General features: G+C 33.3%; 1 protein-coding gene across 1 annotated transcript in view; it reads right to left on the reverse strand.

Moving 5' to 3' along the window:
* LOC148609183 (WD repeat-containing protein 76-like) overlaps positions 1 to 25,571 on the reverse strand; it is a 29,742-nt gene that overhangs the window by 1,789 nt on the left and 2,382 nt on the right. The window contains exons 3-13 of the mRNA XM_088540441.1: positions 24,264 to 24,344; positions 22,741 to 22,814; positions 22,081 to 22,198; positions 14,846 to 14,994; positions 14,286 to 14,439; positions 11,436 to 11,600; positions 7,786 to 7,907; positions 6,817 to 6,918; positions 4,460 to 4,612; positions 2,739 to 2,789; positions 636 to 738 (exon numbers count right to left, since the gene is read on the reverse strand). Coding sequence (XP_088396567.1) covers positions 636 to 738; positions 2,739 to 2,789; positions 4,460 to 4,612; positions 6,817 to 6,918; positions 7,786 to 7,907; positions 11,436 to 11,600; positions 14,286 to 14,439; positions 14,846 to 14,994; positions 22,081 to 22,198; positions 22,741 to 22,814; positions 24,264 to 24,344 — 1,272 coding nt within the window. The remainder of the gene's footprint in view (positions 1 to 635; positions 739 to 2,738; positions 2,790 to 4,459; positions 4,613 to 6,816; positions 6,919 to 7,785; positions 7,908 to 11,435; positions 11,601 to 14,285; positions 14,440 to 14,845; positions 14,995 to 22,080; positions 22,199 to 22,740; positions 22,815 to 24,263; positions 24,345 to 25,571) is intronic.

The following is a 25,571-nucleotide window of genomic DNA, read 5'->3' on the forward strand; positions in this document are numbered from 1 at the left end:
TACAACGTTAATGCACACTTGTCTTCTGGTATAATGAAAAGTATATATAATGTATATATATATATATATATGATAGCTAACATGGACTATTTTATAACAATACCAATATTTGCTATTTGTTTATTACACTGCATCAGTTTTAAATATATCTGCTGTGAAAAAAAAATGTCATTTTGAAAGGCAAAGATTGTATATATCTTTTATGTACGGTCTTATATTATTCCTTACCACACTACCTAGTAAAGGAAAAAAATTATGGTATTTTTTATACCAAACAAAACTTCATAATAACTCATGAAATTTAAGTTGGTATTTGCCTTAAAAAACAAAGTTTTCTGAAGTTCAAAGGGGTATAGCTCCCACAAAATTTAGTGGATCATAAATTCCTGGTAATATGCACACAAAACTTCATACTGTTTCTTAACCACCTACAAAGTTTCATGAAATTTGGTGCAGTAGTTTTAGGAGTTGCACTTACAGAAGTGTGACAGATAGACAGACAGGAAAAAAAATATGTCCTCTCACCAAAGTTGGGAATGACATAAATATATGGCCCAAGTTCCTTCTTTAAGAGGCAAAGATACATTATGTACCTGCATGGTCTTACTATTTATATATATAGAGACAAGAATCACCTGTCTTGGTTTAGACATACTGCCTACAGTAAACACATCTTCTCGTGTTGGGTGCCAGGATGCACGAAAACCAGTAAGCCATCTCCCAACATGGTTGTCATGACTACAACATATTTTAGACATTCATATTATTTATTTCGTTAACATTCCTAGACATAACAAATATCATATACAAATACATATACTGTTTACACAACATCTGCTTTAGAGATACTGTAATGTTTCTAATGTTTCCAAAAAAAAAAAAAAACTACTTACAGGTCCCAAGTTTTCTAGATAATTTCAAAAAAGTCCTTAATTTGGACTGCGGACAGCATCAGTAATAAGTTATAATGTGTTGTCCAAACGAAGAGACAGTGACCTTGTTCAGTCATTATTGACCGCTAAAAATACTTCCGGTATACTCTAAGACATTTCCAATTTGAAGTACTGTGAAAGAACTATTGTTCCTTCAGCACCAATTTTCATGATTTCGTGGGTAGGTCAAATTATGAAATTTGGTTCCCAAATGAATACAGATTTCCATTGATGTGTTTACTTTAAATTTCAAAACCATGAATTCAAGAATCCACAAACTTGTGTTTCTTTCCTTATTAATGAAAATTAGTATTCACGAAATAAAATACCTTCACATTATGTTTCAAATACAACCTATATATCTTTATTTTCATGATGAGTTTTGTTAAACAATTTTGAACTTTAATTGATGCTGATCAATGCTTACTCCTGTTTAAAAACAATCCCTTGACAAACCTCACACATAGTTGTCTATTTTTAGAAATTTTAATGAACACATTGTATACATATGAATATCTGGTCATCAAATGGACTTCATCCAATTATAATATAAAACTCAATTTGTTACAGTTATGAAGTTTTAATCAATGATACATATCTATTTTATTATTATCTTTTCCCATTATATTTGTCAATTGTTAATACCACATAAGCTTATCATCTCTACTGCTATTTTATTGTGCTGATGGCTTGGATTAGACAACTGACTTGTATTACTAGTGTAGATCTTGGCAATTGGATTGAAATATCTGCAAGTCCCCTGGACTCCCATTGTGATTTTTCAGGGGTCCCCAATTAATTTTGGAGGTCAGGGACAGAGTTCAGGTCCTCGAGAACAATACCAACATCCATATTGTCAGCAGAGATCAATGAGATTAACTTCACCCAGGTCAGTGGTTCTCCGTATACAATTTACAACCGGAATATACGATGTCCAAGCTTAGTGGGTGTAACACTCATATTTCACCAAGAAAAATTCTTACTGACACATTGTTTCACTGACTAACACAGAATTATAATTCCAACTTCAGTGTTAAAGAAACAAATATCCCTGAGTGTACAGTAACCCCCCCATTTTATACCACTTTTTGACCTCCAAATTGAATCAAAATCTAAAAACAGGAAATGCACAATGCGAATATGTAATTTAGATTTTGTGAAAGCTTTAATAAATTCCAAGAAATAACAGATAAGATATGGGTACCCCTTGTCCCCATATTCATAAATGAATAAGTGCAATGTAAAACCTCCAAATTGATTTAGGTCAAAATCTAAAATAGGTGCACAATGGGAATATGTTATAAAGATTCTGAGAAAGTTTCATTAAATTCCATTGAATATTGTCAGAGAAATTATACTGAAGGCAACTTCACAAAGAGAATACCACGCTTCAAATGAAGTTTCATTAAATTCCATTAATTAGCATAGGAGTAACGGATAAAAGATGAGCGAGATGGGTATCCCTATGCATAACAGAAGGAAGGATGGACACCCCTACCAGTGTCAATATATACCCCAACTCGAAGTATGAAAGGTTGCGATTACAGATAGATGGGGTGATTTCTATATACCAATCTCTGAGGGTATAGTACTAAAATATTTCGATGGACAAATGTCTGATTATGGCAAAAATTATACAAGTGGAGTTCAATTGTATTTAGTTAAGAAAAAAAAACTGTTTTGGTGCAATGACACAAAAATGAGAAAACTTGGCAAGCAAAGGCTTATGTGTATGAAAATCATTTTATGAAGATTTCAAAAATGTAAATTACACTTCTGATCTCTCCAGTGTACATGTAAACTTACACAATACTGTGTTCTCTGTTTAACTTGGACAAGTTTTCACAGTTGTAGATGCTGAAAAATAAAATGTATCTTAGTCTTAATTACAGTACAGAAATTAATGTTAAATGTAATTACCCTTTAGTTAGATTATTTCCCTATGGAATCTGATTTTTCAGTATAATTTTTTGTCATTATCAGACAATTTTTTGTTCTTTCATGCAAATCTACAGATAAAGCCTAGTTTCTTCATACTTTTGAATAGACACAGCCTATGTGTAACACAAGATGTTGGTCATGTGTTAATCACTTTTATATCATGGCTGCAGTCTAGAGAGCTTTGAAGCATGTCATTTTAGAAAACTACCTATAAAACTTAATCAAATCCTCAAGTGGTTTAAGGGGAGCTCAGCTAAAAATAAATGTGGACAGACAAGCAGACATGCAGGGTGGTTCCAAACTAAAATTAATAAAGTCCTTAAAATGTATTCTCATTACAAACATAAATAACTAATCAGATTTCTGGATATTTACATTTTATGAAAACATGTTTTTTTTTTCAATTTTTGTTGTAATAAGTTCTATCAGTTGTACAAGTAGTAATTGGAGACTATGTTATAAGTGAAATGTGATTAATTGAACATCTTGAGCAACTCACTAAGACAACAACCACCCTCTATTTCCTGCTTCAAATGAACTGTCAATATTTTAAACCTTTAAGGTTGGATAATCATTTTTTACTTCATACACATCTATATATGATGCCTTACCTAACTGCTGGGGATTCATTTTATTTGTTGGGTACTAATTTTTATGATTTCATGGGTAATGTTGAACCACAAAATTAAGTTTCCAACAAAGAATCATTTCAATTGATAGTGTTTAGTTTAATCATGGTATCATTTATGTAACATGAGGAAAGAAGCCATATTGAAAGGCCAATGTAATGTCACCCATAGTTGTTTAACTAAAAAGAATATTGATAGTTTTCTAGCCCAATAGAGCCCTGTACCTACATGAGTTATATAAGGTCAGTAAATCATAAGAGTAACTTCTTGGTATTCTCAGTTTATTTCTAATCTTCCAACTGATAACTGTTGTCATAAAAGTGATGTTCGGTAAACTCTGTGTTTAATCACTTTCAGTTTAACATAGAACTTACAAAGGTGACTCAAGTTTTCATTCGCAAACTTTTTGGCTTACAATACCGGAACTTTTAGTCTGACAAATGAAAACAGGAGCCTTTATTCCCTGCACTCCTTACATTGCATTTGTATATAAAATAACTTATATATGCTGTTTAAATGACAATGTCATAAAACAACTTCGACCACAGAAAAAACTAATGCTTACAAAATTTTCATTTCAAATCTACACCAGAACAGCTTTGTTTCAGTGATAATTTACCAGAAATGCAGATAAATATGTCAACTTTTCTTTTATTTTATTGATCCATGAACCAAAAATTAAAATACCAAAGAAATATAGTTTTAATTCCAACCACAAATATTGATATCCATGACAAGATATATAATAATTTTTGTAAAATTTCTGTGAAAATGTAAAATCTTTTAGTTGCATAATATCCATTTGCAGGCATCAGACTTTTATTATATTTTATGTCATGTAGCACCACTTTATATATGCCTGACCTTCTGACAAAATTTTGTCAAAATTCATTGAATAAGGTTCCTACCTGCTGTCCAACTGATCCATTGTTAATTTGATTGTAATAGAAATCTTACCATATCCGGTCATCCACTCCAGTTGACAGAATGTAATTCCCAGTGACAGGGGAGAAGTAAGCACTGTTTACTGTGCGACCATGTGAGTAATCAGCCACTGGTTTGTTATTCCCACTTGTCTTCAACTTTCTGAGGTCCCAGATACACACTGTGCTGTAATGTAAAATATTAAATATCTAGTGTTGCACTTTTACTCATTCATTGCTTATACCATGTGCAACAGTACCTGCACCCTGTTCAGTTGGCAGTGGACAAAAAAAAAATGTTGTAGGCATACCCCTATTCACACAGAAAGTTGATACCTTTGTTTTGTTTGTTTGTTTGTTGGGGTTTAACGTCCGAGCAGCAATATTTCAGCTATATACAGACGATGAACATGAAATGGATGATAAAATGAACATGAAATGATAATGAAATGAAAAAAGGGATGGGACACAAGGACAATGGGGTCGACAAATTTTGATTGCCACTGGAAATAGGGAGAGGTAAGTAGGATCGGGCAATTTAGCCTCCTGTGGCAGAGCCCTATGGTTCCAGGAGAATACCATAGTAGGGTTCTTTAACGTGCGAGGAACATGGCATCTTTCCCAACACGGTGCACCACTATGGTTAACGGTCAGGTTTTCCGTATTGTAGCCTGACAACCCCAGTATGCAACACACCAGGGGTACCCAATTCCACCACCTGGGGCACACATCCCAGATGCTCTGTGGGCAAAGCACCCTAGCCCCCGACTAGGGTTCTGAGCACTATCTAGTCGCCTTTTATGACAAGCTTAGCGCTGCTGCAGGCCTATTCTTTTAACACCCGGACCTGCACGGGTGCAGAAAGTTGATACCAGACGGCACCCAAAATCCTTTACAACATATGCCTCGTATGTATGAAGTCACAAACCAAATTTGAAACCAATCCATGGATTTGGAGATGAGATAATTGCAATGAAATTTGGACGAATGGATGACAGATAGACAAGGAGATTTCAATAAATTACACACTTATTGAGACAATAATTTTTGTACCTTTTGCCACACTATTTATGAATATGGAGTACCTGTCAAAAATTGTTCTTCCATTTTCAATCATGTATACACGGTACAATGCAAATTTCCATGTTGCATTAATTGCACTCATTTTTGACCCCTCATGTTTTCCTTTAAACACCAACCATGATATCAGAATAAAAGGACCTATTTTGGCAAAGCATGCATTCAGTTAAATCCATATTTAACCTCCATCCTTCACACAAGTACAGTAAACATACTCATTTTTCGTTATTTTCACATTGGGCAGAAAATCGTGAAAAAAAGAACACACAAAATTGATTTGAAACACTTAATAGCGCTAACCTTTTTTAGAAACAGCAAAAATTAATACCTGCCAACATGTTCACTTCAAAGAATCCCCCAAAACTAATACATTTTTATTCCTATTTTTAGGTGATTTTCCCATTAAAAAGTAACAACTACAAAACACCACCATTTGCTTTTTATCAATTTTCAGCCACTTTTTAAACTCTACCTAATGTACTAACCATTGTTTTGGGGAATTCTATGTTTTTTTCTATAAGATATGTTTATACAGGCCTGTATAAAGTTACTTAGCTACATAAATATGGCACAGGTTGAGCACCTTAAACCAGTCAAAAAAGATTGGCTCAGTGGATATTAGCATCATTATGAGAATCCAAAAGAAATTTGAAGTAAAAATGAGAAATTCTGTCAGCAAAGCTCAGTTATTGACACAACACCTCCCATTTTGCACCCGAACACTGATATTAATCATGAAATTCAGACAGTTATGCAAACAAATACTATCTTTGACAAAAAGGACACATGACACAGTAAAATTTGTTCTATTTACTTAAAATTTTCTACATTTCATTCAGGAAATAATGTTGCACAGAATTTCAATTTTCAATACAGTTTTTTCTAACGAAAATTGGGAAACAGAATTGTGATCAGGTGACTTATGTTTCCATGGAAAAGTGTCTTAAGTCAAAAGGTAAAAAGTGAAACTATACGGACTGTGCCAGAAAAAAGGATATGGTTGGGAAGACTGTCCCCTGATCTACAAATGAATAAGTCCATAATTTTCATTTGAAGCTCTAAAAACCATTTAGATGAATATCATAAATCATGAATGTGTGAAAGTTTCACTGAATTCCATTCAGCAGTAAATTAGGAGTTGCAGATGAAAAATAGGGGACAGACAGAGGGATAAAATAATTCTTTCATATTTCAAGCTTTTTAAAGCAGTGTCATAAAAAGCAATCAGTGATATCATCTTAAACTAAACAGGAAAGAACAATCAGTAGTAATATTAAATAGGTTAAGTTATCAGATTGGTCAACAACATACCTGTCAGTACTGCTTGTACAAAATATATCCTTCTTGACTGGGTGGACACTAACAGTTCTCAGGGATTTCTGGTGTACTGGATATTCATGTTCTGACGTATAACTGAAATAAGAAAACCCATTTATTATTTAAGTTAGCTATTTAATCATTTAAACACACATTGAAATACAGTTTTGCTTTCAAATACATATATGTCCTACATTCCACAAAATGTAGAAAGGGTAATCCATGAAACATTAGGTGTAGTAGAAAGGTGGAAGGTACCATTTCATACTGGGCAATCTACAAAGTTGAATGAGATTCAGTTGACTAGTTTCAAACAAGAGGCTCCAAAGAGCCTGAATTGCTCACCTTGTTAATTTTTTTCTTTCAAAAAGAAGATTTTCGAAAGAAATAACATTCAACTTTGAAAAAGGGCAATAACTCCAACATGGTTTATTGTATTAAAACAAAAATTCGACCACATTAATTACTCGCTCCAACTGACTTTCGAGTTTAGATGATACCCCATCTGGTTTTGTTGTATTTAATAGCCATTACAACAGGATACATTATTAAATATCACATAAGAATAACAGATCAAATTCAAATTTAAAGTTGGTAGAGATACCAGTACACCTAAGAAGTAACTTTCATCCTGTTTTTTGGATACAAAGAAAAATAACTCTAATTATCACAATTTTTTAAATATTCAAAGAAATTCTGTAATATTTTCTGATCTCTATGGTAACTAATCTGAAGTAGCATCCAAAAAAGTACCAAACCTTATTAGGTACCGTGGGACTCAAATTAATACTGTGAGCATACTTATATTTCTTATTCATTCATCATTATTTATATGTTCAAAGTATTTGAGAATGTGGATTTTGAAATTGACATACTAATCACTTAGTGACTGAATCACAAAATACCAGGAACATTGAAACCCTTACAAATTCTTATTTTTCAATATTACAATATTTGTAATACCTATTAGTTCTCTTGTCTACCAAAGCAACACATCCATCTTGTTGTGACACCAACATAGTATCAGCTGACAGCAAGTCAAAATTCTTCAATAGTAAACCTTCTTCATCTGGAGCTGAATATACCTGAAAATGAACTACCAAATGTGAAATTGGGACTGCAGCTGAATAAACCTGAAAATGAACTATCAAAAGTGAAATTATGACTGAAGCTGAATATACCTGAAAATGGACTATGAAATGTGAAATCGGGACTGTATTATTACAGGTGACTCTGGTAATTTTATGTTGGAAGCACAAAGCCGTTTTACATGGCTGATGTAGTAAAAACATCTGGCGTCAATTTCACAAAAAATCATAAGTGTGAAATTGATAGTAAATTATGATGTCACAATGCTAATTTAGGTTGTGACATCATTAGTTTGGATCAAATTTACACTTCCGACTTTTTGTGAAATCGATGCCTGGTCTTTAGGAATGGTCAGTGCTCTATCTAAGAATAACAAGAATTTCAAAGAGCTGTGAATTCTTGTCAGATCGGTCATGCAAGAACAATATTAGAAGAAAAGATACACACCGTGCAACCACTTTGTATCATTTCGATCAACAGCAGCATGATACGTTCAACATTGTTTGTTTACCTGTGACATGTGCATTATCGTTGGTAAGTAAATCTTTATTATTTGCTTTTAATATGAAAGTTATGAATTGGGTTTTGAGTTAGAATGATGATTTTATGTTGTTTTAGTAATGTATCGTTTAATTTTATTCATCATTGACCTTTTCATAGTCTTTTGGTCTGTTTTCTTCCAAAAAATTCGTACAAAATTCTACTTGGTGACATCAATCGACCATATTACAATATTACTACATGTATATTGGTAGTTTTTTACTAGTCAATCAAGTTTAATTTTAAAGTGTTATATATAAGCTTTAATTTGATGTATGAAACATCACTCCATATCCAACTGTTTTTGTGCAATTCACTCTTATTCTACAGCTCGTGTGAAATACATGATACGATAAACTGCCGTTGAGGAAAGATAATAAATACAAATTTTGATAGTGAACAGACAAATGTTCAGATGTCCAACTGTTTTTATTATTCACTCTCATTGCATGCAGAACAATGTTTACACCTGGTGATCCAAAATAACTAAAATATAACGATATTAGCAATTATAAATTAGTATTATAATCTTTCAAGAGAATTTATTACTCAAATTTATCGAACAAGTTCGGTGTGGCTTAATTTTCACTGTCTTTTTTGTAAGTTTACGACGAATGATCCAGATTTAATTGCTCCTGACCAACTTGGTTAATAAATTTGAGTAATAGATGTAATAAATTAACTTTTACAAATACTTATTATGAATTGTCTTATTCGTTCCTTTCAGAACAAGGATGAGTCATGGTAATTAAGTATAGTGAATAGGAATTGAATAGTTTGAAATGAATCTTGGGACCTGGAACAGAGTTGTCACTAATCGAGCTGTCTGAAAATTTACTACCTTTTATAACAACTTGAATTGGAGGGGATGCAATCACATCCTAAGCCAATGATATCAAGAGTCGGTGTCCAACAGAAATTAGTTTCTTATCTATCCGAGGGACATATACGTGTTGTAAACAAGAGATGACAGTAATTTCTCACCATGACCAAACACACCAAGTAAAACATCATATACACACACACATGTATATATAGGAACTCGGCATAGCCAGACTTGGTACCGGCACTAGAAAAAGCCAGTGGTAGGGTTGAACCGGTTTATGCAGCCTTCCTGAGAAGTGTCAGTCCGAAGGTTTTTGCTAACAAAAATCATGCCTGACTGACACCATTTGCCACCATGTTAGTCCGAAGTCCAACACAAAATTTGGGATTTTGTTGTATAAGTTATAGAAGGAACTGACAAAAAGTCATAAAAAGACATAAAATTATTCTTTTCCCAAACTCTATTTATGGGTACCGAAACCTCACATTTTCTCTGGTTATCCGGTTTCCCTATAATGTAGAAACAAACAAATAAAACCGAAACAAATAGACATCTAAATGGTTGGCCAATTTTTCAACATACCAAGAAGAATTTGGAAAGAAAGGTCAAAAAGTATTTGTTGCTTATCATCACTATCACTGATTATGGGGAATTGATGATTAACACCCTTCACATTTATCATTATTGACCTTCATCGCATTATCTGCTGATGTATTGCACTTTATAATTTTTATTGTACTCGAAAAATGTCCTGCAGTACATGAATGGGCATGCCGCGTAACATGTGAGAGATGACTTATTCTTTCAAGTCTACCTAACTAAATTCCTAAAATAAAATGTTTTAGTCTTCTTTGAACAAGTAAGATAGAATATAACAGAACAAGATAGACTTACTACATATTTTTTTATATACTACCATTATAATAAATAAATACAACTATGAGCTACGCTGTAATGGATACCCTCTTGCTCCACGCTACAGAAAACCTAAGGACAAAACTTAAACACAATTGCCAAACAGGAAGTTGATGTGGCTTCAGTCTTTCATTGATGGCATGCATGTATAAAGCTCCTGTTAAAATACCAAAATGGCTTTGATAGATGGTTGCAGAGAATACTGTAACAAAACAAGAGGCTCCCAGAAGACTGAATTGCCCACCTGGTTGAATTTTGCCTTTCAAACGCAATAAATTTAACAAGAAGTTGTCCAACAATTTTGACTCAAGTAGTCTTTGGTAGGGCTTATCATAAAGATCATTTCAACAATTGAAAGTTTTTTTTAATTTATCATAGTTTTCATGATATTGACTGAAAACTGTAAAAAAAAAGTCTTTTTCCCATTTCAAGGGCAATAACTCTTACAAGGAGTCATCTGACAACTTTTATCCCTGAAGACTTTTGTAGTCCAAATAATAAGGATCATTTCAGCTATTGAAAAAATTTGGCTAAACCATACGGTTTTGGAGATATATGCGAAAAACTATTGTCTGACCGCTATGTTATATTTTTAGTAACGACTGCCATGTGTTTTGACAGATCAAAAATCCCCACATCAGTTCTATGCAGGATACCCCAAGGAACATTCACACAAAGTTTGGTTTTAATTGGTTAAGTGGTATCAGAGGAGAAGATTTTTGAAAGAAATAACATTAAAAATAGCAAAAATCATTGAAAACATGAATGAACGGAATAAAACCAAAATTTGACAAGAAATAGATCTCACCATGCTAAACATTTTTACCTGTGTAAGAATTTAGCTAAACCTAATGGTTTTGGAGATATCTGCAAAAAACTATTGTCTGACCCCTATGTTCTATTTTTAGTAACGACGGCCATGTTTTTTTCGAAGAATCAAAAATCAGTTCTATGCAGGATACCCCAAGAAACATTTATACCAAGTTTGGTTCTAATCAGACAAGTAGTTTCAGAGGAGAAGAGTATAATTGTTAACGACGACAAGTGATGGCAAGAGCTCACATGGCCTTAGGCCAGGTGAGCTAAAAAGGGGTAAAAATAACTAAGAGATAAAATCTACGTGGAAAATATAGACACTATCAACTGTAAGTGGGGCATAAAAAGAAACCAAACATGTTTTTTTTTATTCAATGTCTTCCCTTAAATGATTTTTATGTTGAAAGGCTGTTTTGAATAGTTATACTTCATCAAAGACTCCTTTCTGTAAATCACAGCATCGAAAAGTTCCATCGTAGCTGCAGGAGAACAACTGATGGTTCCTGTAGAGGGAAAACTGTACACAGTTAACTGGTCTGGAATGTGGAGTATAAACAACAACTCCATCGGACTGGTGCTGTCTGTTTGGTCTCTGTAAAAAATGGAGCTTTAAATTAACATTGAGACATTTCACTGGCTAGAAAGGGGGTAAATAACACTATTCAAATAAATGGAGACATTTTATTGGCTACAAATGGGATCAATAATACTTTTCAAATAAATAGACATTTCTTTGACCAGGAATGGGATAAATAATACATTTCAATACATGTTGCCGCTCTTGTCACATCAATAGATAAATTGCTAAAACACTGTAACTGATCATCAGCATTAGAGACTGAAGTGCTCAGTTAAAAAACCTAATATCAAACCATATAAAATTAATCATTTTCAATATTTCAGACATATGACAAACTTATTTGGAAGAGTGTAAAACTGTCAACGATAAATTATCCATACATTATGAAATACTGTCAGACATAAATTCAGTTGGTCAGACATAAAATTTTGAAGTTTTTGATTGCTTAAATAGGAAAAAGATGAAATTGGCATTTTGGTCAGATAAATTTGAAACATATTGTAACAGCTATGGCAAGTGGTCCATTGGATAAGATGACTCATGGTTTTAAATATTACGTTTCTGTGTATACTGTAGGCATATGGATGTAGAACAAACCAATTAAAAATAAACGATTAATTTATTACAATAAATGCATGTTCTATTCAGCAGGATATATAACAGAATGATGTTGACTCCTAGTGATAGCAGTTTCTGTGTCTTTAATAAAATGTATGCCTTGTGTGTTATGTTGCCGTCATCCTAGTCCAAATGTAATACTAATGGTATTCACTAACTGAAGTTAATAGTTCCTAGTTCCTTTTCCACATCACACGATCCTTAAAAATGTTAACCATGTGGCCTTAAGTCCCTTTGTATTTCTTATCCACCATAAATAATGCTTGTATTTCACTCATATCAAAGTCAGGTTCCCATTAAATTCCTCCAGTGGTGCTCCTACATTGGTGGAAAATATCGTATGATATTGTAAAATGCAATAAACGTCCAACGACACTATCGGTATGGTGATAGATTGCATTAATGATGGTTTCTTGCAGCATTAAGTCCTCCCCATGGCTGTTTCCTTACATTTAAAATGATGTTGACAGTACTGCAGCCAAATGCAATCCGCCATGTTCGACAAACTTGTTCCGTATTTATACCTTTGAAGTTATTCATACGCTGACTCATGATAATGATTACATGTAAGCAAACAAAGGAATCTTGGCTCATGATATGTCCCTAATGTTATTTCATAGTTGTGTAAAGATCCCTGTGGTTCTCTTCCAAGAACTCATTCTTTTTCTATAAAACTCAAATTAATCGGCTAGCATTTCCATTGATGCTGTTGCCATGTGAAGTGGTGAAATATGTCATTACAAATAGTCCATGGTCCCAAATATCTATAGGTTTGAAATATCGGAATAAATATCGAAACTGCTGTCATTCTAGGAGTCAACATTTACATTAAACAGTATCAAGATCAACATATAACTCAAACCTAGCTTGAAAACTTGTGAAATGCCATCACCAAAACCCAGAAGCAAAAGTAAATGTAAATGACGTCATTCATAAATATTGAAGATGGTGTCATGCTGCTTGATTAAAAATATACTATAATAATCAATATTTGACATTTGGATAATAAAACAAACTTGTCAATACTCTTCAAAGGTAATGTTTTTTTTTACATGCATTATGACTCTTCTTAACATGGAACAAAAAAAAAACATAGTTACAAATAGTGTTTTGTGGACATGTGCTTGAAGCATGTTGAATGAACTTGAGCATGGTTAGAAATTAAGATGAAACAACTAAAAACCAAAAAGTAACTAATCCCTTTTTTGTCAAACCCTTCTTATATGCTTTTACAGCTGAAAATAATTATTTTGATACTCACTTTGATTGTTTCTCACAATTTTCTGTCTTAAAAATATGTTTTTAAATGAAAAATCGTGAAATTTGAGTTACAACCAAAACTTTCGATTTTGTTTTATAAGCCATTTCATACATCCTGTGTCAATTTTATCATGCTTCAAAATTAAAATTATTCAATTTATGTAGCTACTGATGTTTACATGATGTTTTAGTCTGCATAGAAGTTTCTTTCCTTTGCATTTTCATAGGAAATACCGCATCAAGGTAAATAAATTGACCGATCATGAGCAAAATTTCAATTTTTGTGTCTTTACTGCAACATAAGTCTAAAAAGCTTTTTTCTCATGTTTAGACATTCAAAAATTGCACTGCACACAATACATCAATATATACAATATATACACACCAAAATATGGTACCCAAAATCCTCACCAGATCCACATACCCAGTATCCCCACTTATTACCTGTTACAGTTTACTCACCAGATCCCATATACCAAGGAATCCCCACTTATTACCTGCTACTACTAACCAGATCCCAAATACCCAGAATTCCTCTAAACCACCTGTTACAGTTTACTTACTAGATCCCAAATACCAAGAATCCCCACTTATCACCTGTTACAATTAACTCACCAGATCCAAATACCCCAAATCCCCACTTATTACCTGTAACAGTTTACTCACCAGATCCCACATATAAAGGAATCCCCACTTATTACCTGCTACAATTTACTCAACAGATTCCAAATACCCAGATTCCCTCTTTGTCACCTGTTACAATTTACTCACCAGATTCACATACCCAAAATCCCCAATTACCTGTTACAGTTTACTCACCAGATCCCAAATACCCAGGAATCCCCACTTGTCTCCAGCAGCAGTAAGAACTTGAGAATTTGTTGGATGAATATCTATGGAAAAAATTCTGTTTGGTACAACTTTTGCTACTTGGTTGGAATTTATTTTCAATTTACTCAAATCTTTAACAAAACTGAAAAAAAAAATAGTTACAATAATCTCGTTTCATAGGCAATTTATATGCTATAACAATTAACTTTGCTTAAAAAAGTAAAATAAACACTAAGAATACAATCATTCAAGATTAGCAGTTAAAAACAAATAAGTTTTGATGTTCCATTGTAATAACAAGATCATTCATTGACTCACTGAAATATCAAATTTTTTCTTTTCCATAGAAATTTGAGTATAATTGGAGTATGATCTTTGTGTGATTATGAAAAAAAAGAATATTTTCATGATTATTTATATCCACAAAAACAGATATATCCATACTGGTCCTAAACATATGTTTTAAAACATATTTAGCATTTTATTGTGTGTATCCCTTTGAAACTTTGTTGGTGAGAAAATAACAAACCAATTTACTGAGCAAGTACCTGTCAAGGGAATCAGATCTGGAATATGCATCAGACTTTTTACATTTGAAGCAAGTTCGGACTTTCTCCAAAAGGTCATCATGTTCCTTTTCTTCACAATTAAATCCAAGGTATTCCTTCATCATCAGGGTACCAGATGGTTTCCGTGGCTGCAAAGAAAACTTTAAATAAAATAACAACATTCTAATGTCTCCTGTTTTGTTTGTTAATCTAGTATTAAAATTTACAAATATCTATTACTATGTTGCTTCAGAAGAACAAACTATTACAAACAAGAGGCTCCCAGGAACCTGAATCGCTCATCTGGTTAATTTTTTGAATTTCAAGGACAATAATTACAACAAAGAGTTGTCCAACAATATTGACTCCATGAAGACTTTGGTAGTCTTATCATAAAGATCATTTCATCAATTGAAAGTTTCATTCTATCTACTATAGTTTTCAAGATATTGGCTGAAAACTGCAAAAAACATTATTTTTTGCCTTTCAAGGCCAATAACCATACATGTGAACCTACCAGCGGTAGTTCAATTATACCGGAAATGGAATCTTCCTACCGTTCTACTGTTGAAACAGAAATACTACCGCTTTCTGAAAATTATACCATAAACAAATTTTTTTAATTTACTGAAGGAAAAAACCTGAGAGGATCAAATAACGACATTTCCGGTTGATCTCGGGTAGACAGGTGAACATGTTAATTAGGGTCATAAACAGTAATTAAGAGCCTTCATGGTTATCAATGAGACGTAATTTAAAAGGTGTGATGATTATAAAACAACAGGAGATGATTCACAATTATCCCAAGTTTAGTGACACATGCTAAAAAGATGAAACAACTTTATTAACAACCATTGGGACTCATTGTGTAAACATTTCTGCAGGACATTTAATCTTTCATCCACTGAAAATGAAATTGATTCAAAGTATGGACTGTTTTTTTATCCAAGTCAATGGAGTAACTATGTGAATTTTTCAATTCGGAGCACTCTCATCAACCGTCAAAATGCTGCAACGTAATATTTCATCTTCTGCACCTCCAGCCAAGAAAGCAAATTCAATACTGCATGGAAGTCAAAGTTGAAGTGGAGCTAGGCAAGTACTGACTATTTGAAATGAAATCATTTTGACACATATTTATGTAATAGTAGCTACTGTAGTGACAATTTTTAAATGTAAATTATTTAATTAATAGTAGCTATATAGTAATTATGACACTTTTAAATTGAAAGTTATTTAAGTTCACACTGTTCTTGTTATGCAAATATTGTGACTAATAAATAAAATCATTTAAAATGTTTAAGTATTACTCCATCAAAACTTTTAAATAGAGTATTCTGCATTTTTTCTCATGGAAACAGACTTAATGCAAGGTTTTCCTTAAGTTCACACATATTTGACTTGTTACATCGTAAAAAAAAAAAAAAAACGCCAATAAAAAACCTCCAGTTTTCAAACCAAATCTTCAGCTGAACAAAACCTCCCATGAGCCTGAATTGCTCACCTGGTTGAATTATGTCTTTCAAGGGTAGTAAATTTAAGAAGAATTTCTATCAGTTTTCAAGATATTTGCTGAAAACTGTAAAAAAAAAACCTGTCGTTTTTCCCTTTTCAAGGGCAACAACTCTTACAAAGAATCATCTGACAACTTTGATCCCTTAAGACTTTTGCAACCCTAATAATATAGATCATTTCAGCTAAAGAAAGAACTTGGCTAAACCTAACAGTTTTGGAGATATATGCGAAAAACTACTGTCTAACCCCTATGTTCCATTTTTAGTAAAGGCAGCCATATTTTCAACGGATCAAAAATCCTTACATCAGTTCTATGCAAGATATCCCAAGGAACATTCATTCATACCAAGTTTGGTTCAAATTGGTCAAGTAGTGTCAAAGGAGAAGATTTTTGAAAGAAATAACATCAAAAATGTTGAAAAAGGGCAATAACTCCAACATGGCTTAACAGATTAAATTGAAAATTTGACCACAGATAGATCTCATCATGCTAAATACTTTTACGCAGTAAGAATTTAGCTAACTACTAACCTAACAGTTTTGGAGATATATATATGCGAAAAACTACCGTCTAACCGCTATGTTCTATTTTTTAGTAACGGGGCCATGTTTTTCAACGGATCAAAAATCCCTACATCAGTTCTATGCAAGATATCCCAAGGAACATTCATACCAAGCTTGGTTCAAATTGGTCAAGTAGTGTCGGAGGAGAAGAGTTCGAAAAATTGTTAACGACAACTGACGCCAAGTGATGGCAATAGCTCACATGGCCTTCAAATGTTCTATTTTAAGTAATGGCGGCCATGTTTTTAGATGGATCAAATATCCCAACATCAGTTCTATGCAGAATACCACAAGGAACATTCATACCAAGATTGGTTACAATTGGTCCAGTTGTGTCAGAGAAGATTTTTGAAATAAACAATATTAAAAACAGCAAAAATCATTTAAAAAGGGCAATAACTCAAACATGGTTTAATAGATTAAAATGAAAATTTGACCACAGATAGATCTTATCATGCTGAACACTTACCTTTGTCAGAATTTATCTTAACATAACGGTTTTGGAGATAAATGCTAAAAACTACTGTCTGACCCCTATGTTCTATTTTTAGTAACAGTGGCCATGTTTTTTGATTGTTTGTTTGTTTGTTGGGGTTGAACATCCGAGCAGCAACATTTCAGCTATATTCAGACGATGAACATGAAATTGATGATAAAATGAACATGAAATGATGATGAAATGAAAAAGGGATGGGACACAAGGACAATGGGGGGTCGACAAATTTTGATTGCCACTGGAAATAGGGAGTGGGTAGGGTCAGACAATTTAGCCTCCTGTTGCGGAGCCCAATGGTTCCTACTCCAAAAGAATACCACAGTAGGGTTCTTTAACGTGTGAGGAACATGGCATCTTTCCCAACACGGTGCACCACTATGGTTTGAGGTCAGGTTTTCCGTATTATAGCCTGACAACCCCAGCATGTAACACGCCAGGGGGTACCCCATTCCACCACTTGGGGCACACATCCCAGTTACTCTGTGGGCAGAGGGTTCTGAGCACTATTTAGTCGCCTTTTACGACAAGCTTAGCGCTGCTGCAGGCTTATTCTTTTAACACCCGGACCTGCACGGGGCGCCATGTTTTTTGAGGGATCAAAAATCATCATATCAGTTCTATGCAGGATACCCCAAGAAACATTCATCCAAGTTTGGTCTCAACTGGTCAAGTAGTGTCAGGGGAGATTTTTGAAAGAAAAACATGCCCGTATCCAAAAATGTTCAAAAGGGGGTGGGGGGTTACATTGACTCAAGGCACGACCTTCAAGGGGGGGGGGGGGTCTGGGGTATTTGGTGCAAAATCCTGCAATCTAGCCATTTCCTGGCACTGTTTTTGTATTTGAGAAAGTCCAGTTTTTTAACCAAAGATAGACATAATTTTCAATTTCATTTACATCTGTACACTTTTACTTCAAAGTTTTAAGCAAATCAACATAGCAAAAAAAGTCAAAATTTTCATATATGTAAGGCATTAATGATATACTATTAAACATGGATTAAAAAAAACAATTAATACAACAATATATATTTTTGTAACATTATTTATTGTTCATAATGTAATGCAAATGAGTAAATACAGTATATTTGATTCCAACACCATCTTCTAAGCTTATGAATTAGGGATTACTTGAGATTTCCTTTAATGTGTATAAAATTTGTTTGAATTAGAGAATTTTCTGTTCACCATAATCCAATATGATTTAAAAATCTGGTGAGGAGAGTTTAAATCATTTTACTTCAATACTTGAAGGCGTGAGGGGTTAAAACTCCATACACTTGCTTTTTTTACAAGCTTAAAAGTGACCCTCAACAAATCCATAATCATGTTAAACTAAAATTTTACTGTTTAAAAATATAAGCAATCTATACAACAAAAAGGGTTTGGGAACATTGAGCTACAAGAACAGTTTCCCATTATCATTGAAAATGGTCAATTCTCATTTTAAAGTTTAAACAGTATTCTATAATGACCCCTAATATAGTTGTTTAATGCAAAAGTTACACAATTACCCTTTTTTAACATATACAGACAAATGAGAGTAATACTAATGAAAGCTATGAAAAAAAAAAACTAATCACTGACATATGTACCTTCAAATGTACCATGTAATGCTTGTGTGTTTCAGTATGCTATGTACTTCATAGCTTACATATTTAACTTTATTTATGATTAAGCTTTAAAGAACCTTTAAAATATTTATTATAATAATTCTACACTTGACTTAGTGATATTGTTTGCCTTAAATTACTGCCGAATAAGGTTCTTTCCACTGGAGGTAGTTCCCAATTTGAATTCAAAGTACTCATGTACTGAATCAGTTTATATTGATCGTTTGAATTTTTACGCCGCAAATAACAGTCAAATTGCAAAAATTGGGTGTGATGAAAGGAAATACAGACCGAATTCAAATGTATCTAAACATAAGCTTATTGTTGTAAATGGTTAATACAAAACTCTTTGATTAATTCTTAAATTCACCAAACTCTTTGATTAATTCTTAAATTCACCATTCAGATTACGAAGGTCATTACCAGAAACACACACCAAATCTATAATGCATCGTAGCAGTGCGCCAGTTTGCGTAGTATGTTAAGGTTTGATGTCGGTTTACATGGAACACTTAAATGAATGAACATAATGCTCTCCGACATACTGGGTAATTGAACAACAAACTACTGTTTTGGCTTTTCCCAGTTTCTAAATTTTCAAAATCAAAATTCAATTTATCGACCTCCAGGTCGAAACTGTCTCACAAATTATTTAAACTTCAGCCGCCACAATCATTGAAATAATTAATCTCCTTTCATACATGCCCCTCTCAACTAGCTACATTCCTCAAGTGAAAAGCTTTATAGCTCAGGTGCAACAAGTCACTGCATAGACACCTATGTGTCATTTAAAGTGCTTAGTGTCTTAGGGGCCTACTCCCAGACACACGTACCTAAACATTAATGCCAAAGTCTTGAAATATACTTCCGACAACTATGTCTGGTGCAGTTACTAGCTATGCACTTTTAATGCCCTGGAGCACCCGCACCGCTATTATCTTCACACATATGATCAAAAAGCCCAACAGAATGATTATTACAAAAAGCAATATCACTAGACAACAGACCGACACCATCCCGGGAAATGCATTATCAAAATTCCTGTGCTATCATCTAAGCAATGATTCATTTTTAATTGTCACCTCCGGGCTTCTGACGTCACATGGCGGTAATCATAATAAAAATACAAGATACAGTGAGTGATACGTTGGGATAGTTACAGGATTTATGCTACCCTTTTGAACAACACTTGGCCCAAAGATGAGTGGCAAATGATAGCATGGAACCCCTTTCTCTATTTTCCCCCTTTTTGTAAATATTTGGATCTGCTAGGATCTGCATGAATATATCTGATGACAACATTCCTGTTTTTATTTCATTTCTATGATCAATGAATATTTAAAGCCTCACAGGGTTTTCATTTCCAGATAAACATTAAAGTTTATTATGCGTCTAGTAAATTAATAGACACCTTGAATATATTGACAGTGAAAGACTGGTTGCTTAGAAATAAACAGGTACTGATAAGAGGTTAGAGGTCAACTATTTTTAATTGGATCACTAAACAGCATATTAAGTTCACAGTAAAAATTGTTTATTAGGTTTGTTTATTGGGGTGAATAACGTAGAATTGAATTTGATATATTACAATACCTGTAAAATGGACCTAACTATCTGCATTGAACCTAAATGGGGTTTGCCAATGGGATTATTTAACTGTGGTAGTATAAGATAATTTGCAGATGCTATCAGGCTTTATAAATATAAAGGCTCTGGTGACTACTATATCAATTCCAATCTTCAATCTAAATTGTTAAAAAGCATGGCTTAATTTTTTCCCCAAACAATGATGGTTTGTGATAAACATGGGCCAATGCTAGTAATATGTTGTATGAAGGAGTAGACTAGCAGCTGCTTATTACAGCATATCTTAAGTAATGGTAGAATAAGGGTCTTGGTACGTTTAACAATGTGTATTAATTTGAGGTGTCAAATCTTGTTGAACGTCTTATATTTTTTTTTGCAACTGTAATTAAAACTTCTCCGCTGAACTTGCAACAGAGGTGATAAGATCTTAGATATGACTGTATTCCCTTCACGCCTTTATGATTTAATGTAAGTAAGATTTTCAAAATACGTCCTTAAAATTGATGAATGAAATGTTTTCCCAAAATAAGGTTTTGCGCTTCAGCAATCTACCGGAAATCGTAATGTGATATAGAAAAGAAAATCAATGCCAGACAAAATCTGCATCAGGAATAATCAACATTACTAAATCATTTCACCAATATGACCGAGCTTAGTTTACAAACCATTTGACATAAACTCAAATAAAAACGTGGAATGAGTAACAGTTCAACTCAACCAAAATCTTGACATTAATAGTCAGACTTCAATCTGAATTGCGAGTTTAATAGTGCTTATTGGTTTTCAAGGGGGGGGGGTTCGTTTGAACCCCTCGAACCCCCTGGCTACAGGTATGAAAAAACATTAAAAATAGCAAAAAACATTGAAAAAGGGCAATAACTCCAACATAGCTTAACAGATTTAAACAAAAATTTGAATGCAGATAGATCTCATCATGCTGAACACTTTTATTTGCATCAGAATTCAGCTAAACATAATGGTTTTGGAGATATATGAGAAAAACTACTCTCTAACCCCTATATTCTATTAACAGCTGCCATGTTTTTCAACGGATCACAATCCCAACATCAGTACTATGCAGGATACCCCAAGGAACATTTATACCAAGTTTGATTCTTATAGGTCCAGTAGTTTCACAGGAAAAGAGTATAGTAAAATTGTTAACGACGACGACAGACGCCAAGTGTTGGCAATACCTCACATGGCCTTTGGCCAGGTGAGCTTAAAATGTCATCGAAATCTTTGGTGTCTTTTATAAAAATCACCATGACTAACAAGGTCAAACTGAAGTATATACCAAACTTAGGGACCACTTAGTACATAATATAACACATTTCTGTCAATTCCTACATAGAACTGATTGATTTTACATCAACTGTAAGGCTACTGCTATTACTTTGTACAGCATACTCAGAAAATTCCTATATAACATTTAATCATTACATAATTTATAGCACGCTTACATGCTCCTCTACAGGTGGTTGAATTTTTTTCAGGTATTCCTCTGGTAATGGGGACCCATCAGGATCCAACTTAGCTAAACGTAAACTTGCTCTTTTAGGTTCTGCCGGCAACTTTATCCTAAAATTCAAAGAAGGATTTATTCTAAATCCTGAATTAATTAGGCAAGTGGTCCATGTACTGTGTAATAATAAAGGTAAGTCAATTCTACTGCTGTACAAATTTAAAATTTGAATAGAAAAATTATTCAATTAGCCATTCTGACCTAACTGACTAAGTGGGCCAATAGCAATTATTATGTGGGAGTGTGAACATTTATGTCACTGACAATATCATTCCAGCAGTTGTTTGCTGAGAGATGTACATGTATGGCTTGCTGTCAAATGGTACTGTTTTTTTTTTTAAATATATCATTTGTATTTTTAATTTTTTATAGCCTACCAAAATAATATTTTGTAAAGGTGAAAAAAAAATTTAAAAAATAATGAATAATGAAAAATATTATCATCTTGTAAAGATGTAAATCTAACTGGAAAAAAAACACATACAATTATACAATTTTGGAAATTTTTCTTTTAGATCTTAATATAAATGTAATATACATGTATTTGAAATGCATGTATATGGAATAATTCAATAAGTGTGCTGAGATTTGACCTTACCTTTCCTTTTTGACTGGTCTTGGTTTCAACTGAGTAGTACTTGTCTTTGAACTGATACGAATTTCTTCTCTTGCCTGGAATTCAAATCACATGTATATGTAGTAATTCATAAGTAATTATTTAAAATGTGTCACATGTTGCAGCTTGATATAACCACCGAGGTCAAACCCAGAACAGCTGGGGCAAGTATGGACACACAATCCAGCTGATGTTTGATACAGAGTAAGAATTTGATCAGAAACAAAGCTGTAACATTTTGGCCCTTTATTCCTAGATGGTTCCAGTCAAACCTCCAAAATCAATCCCAACCTTTCATTAAAAGTAAGGCACCTTATTTCTGGCCCATTTGTGGCCTCTTATTCTTACTCAATTCAAGTCATAACCCTAAAAATCAATCCTAGTCTTCTTTTGTGGTAAGGCACCTGGTAGTAAAATTTGTACAAGATCCATTCACTTTTATTCAAGTAATTGTCTGTACATAAAGAAAGTTTTTGTTTCAGGCCCCTTTTTGGCCCTTAATTTCTAAACTGTTGAATTCTGACTTTTGTGGTACAGAATATTGTGGAAAAATATCAAAGACATTCCTATGATTTTACTGCATAGATATATACATGTAAATTCTATGAAATGCTGTTTCGGTACCTTAATTCTAAAATGGTAGGGTCACAACCCCCAAATTCAATACCAAACTTTCTTTTGTGGTTTGGAACCTTGCTATAAAATTTCATATAGATCTACCAACAAATATTCTAGTTATCACACAAAAACCAAGTGTATACAAACTAAATGGACACAGATGACATCACATACCATTATACAACCACAAATAAAGATGTGATATAATATTTAACACAGAACAAAATTTTGACCACAAAAAAGCCCTATTTTAGACCCATATTTGAAATGATCCATAAACTTTTAATGTATAAACATTATAAGAAAGATGCTTGTTTCTGATTCATTTTTTGCTCATAATTCCTCAATAGTACAAGAAACAATCAACAAAAATCATTCAGAACCTTCACTTCGTGGTGACACCTAGAAATACAATTAATCTGAACAATGAGAACGTATTTATTCACCAATTCATAGTTTGCCTTTCCTCTATCATCTACGTTTTATATGACATTTTATTAGCAACTCGGTAGGTGTCCCTAGGAAAGTAGTGAATGCTTTCCCTCCCTGTGCACCTGATCCTTGCTTCTAATTTTAAATGGATACATGTATTTCAAACACATTGAACATATATGTAGTCTACCTTGAGAACAATAGGTCATAAAACAATGCTTACAAATGCAGTAAAAACATGCTAGGTGATAGTGGCTTGGCCATGTAGCATAACAATAACAACTGCAGGAAACTGATTTTTTTCCCTAGAAGAAAAAGGTACAAAAACTTCTTTTACACATTGGAATTTCTTCTATTAAGAGAAGCATTTGTTGTTTTCATTCAAGACTTTTGAGACCAATAAAATGGTGTAGTTTCATACATGAAAGCTGTTCAAAGTTACATGTAGTACCAACCTCATTGATTCCAAGTTTAGCAAAGAAATCAGCATTGTCTTGTAGATTCTTCAACCTCATCTTTTCATAGTCTGTCATATCCTAGAATTTATTTATGTCATGTATGTGATATATAGAAAGCAATATACATAGAACATAAAATACATGTATGTAAATATGGTAATAGAACATAAAAATGTAAACAGGCTGTATTTTTCTACAATATTCTTAGCTGTAATATTAAATAACAGTGAAGGATATTGTAGAAAAATACAGCCTATATGTGTTTGAAGCTTAGGAACAGTACAAAATATGAGGCTTTGCCAAGCAAAGAACACATACAATTACATGTACAGTCTACAGTCTAAGTCTACCAAATTTTTTGGTACTGTCAACATATTATTTTTTGCGGTTGCTAATGTTGGCTGATTGTGTCAAGCAAATATATTGGCAGGAATTAATGGTTAGCATTATTTAGTGCTTAAAATTAATTTTTCTGGTACTATTTTTTGCACTTTTCTGTCCACTGTGAAAATAGTAAAAATTGGTACAGTGTGAAAATTAATATGTTAACATTTCAAAACTTAATTTCATTATAAATGATCCCCATTGTGCCTCTCAGAATAGATTTCATATTGTTACTAAATGCATGGGAAATCCCTGGTCAATCTTGTGCACAGAGGGTATATTTGCTATTTTAAAGCTTTGCACTTCTGCCACACTCAGTCTAAACCCAGCCTCTACGATGTACAAATGTATATGCCAATTAGTACAGTACAATAGCAACTACTTGGTGGATTTGTTATGTGTATGCTCATGCCTTGTGAATTTTTTCACACCCTGTATGGTAGAGTTCATAAGCTAGTGGAGTGATACATGTATGATATAAATCAGGAAACTGCTATACATGTAGGTCTGCATAGGAGATTGATCCCATGCTTTATAGAATTCAAAGATAATGGGTGTGGCCTACAAATACAGCACAGTGGTATATATATATTTGTATATTATGACAATAAAAGCAGGGGAAAAAATGTCTTTGCCAACAAAATTTCAGACAGCAAGAACCTACCCTTAAACTGAAAAGAATTCTATGTAGGATACACTGGCTATGAAGCAAAATTTCTGCAAGCCTGCCACACTTTTTACCAGCATTGGCTGGTGGGCTGGTCCCAATTTCAAAAACTGAGAAAATATGAACTAAATAGTCTCTTATGCAGCGTCCAGTACTTTATAAAAGTAGACAATTCTTTCAGGAAGACATTTTTTTATATAATTAAGACATTTTCATAAAACAACAAACTAATATTTAGACCTCTCAATCCATAT

The sequence above is a fragment of the Perna viridis genome, chromosome 8 (assembly GCF_037379345.1).
Source record: "Perna viridis isolate PV_CMFRI_1.1 ecotype Kerala chromosome 8, ASM3737934v1, whole genome shotgun sequence".
Classification (NCBI taxonomy): Eukaryota; Metazoa; Mollusca; class Bivalvia; order Mytilida; family Mytilidae; genus Perna; species Perna viridis.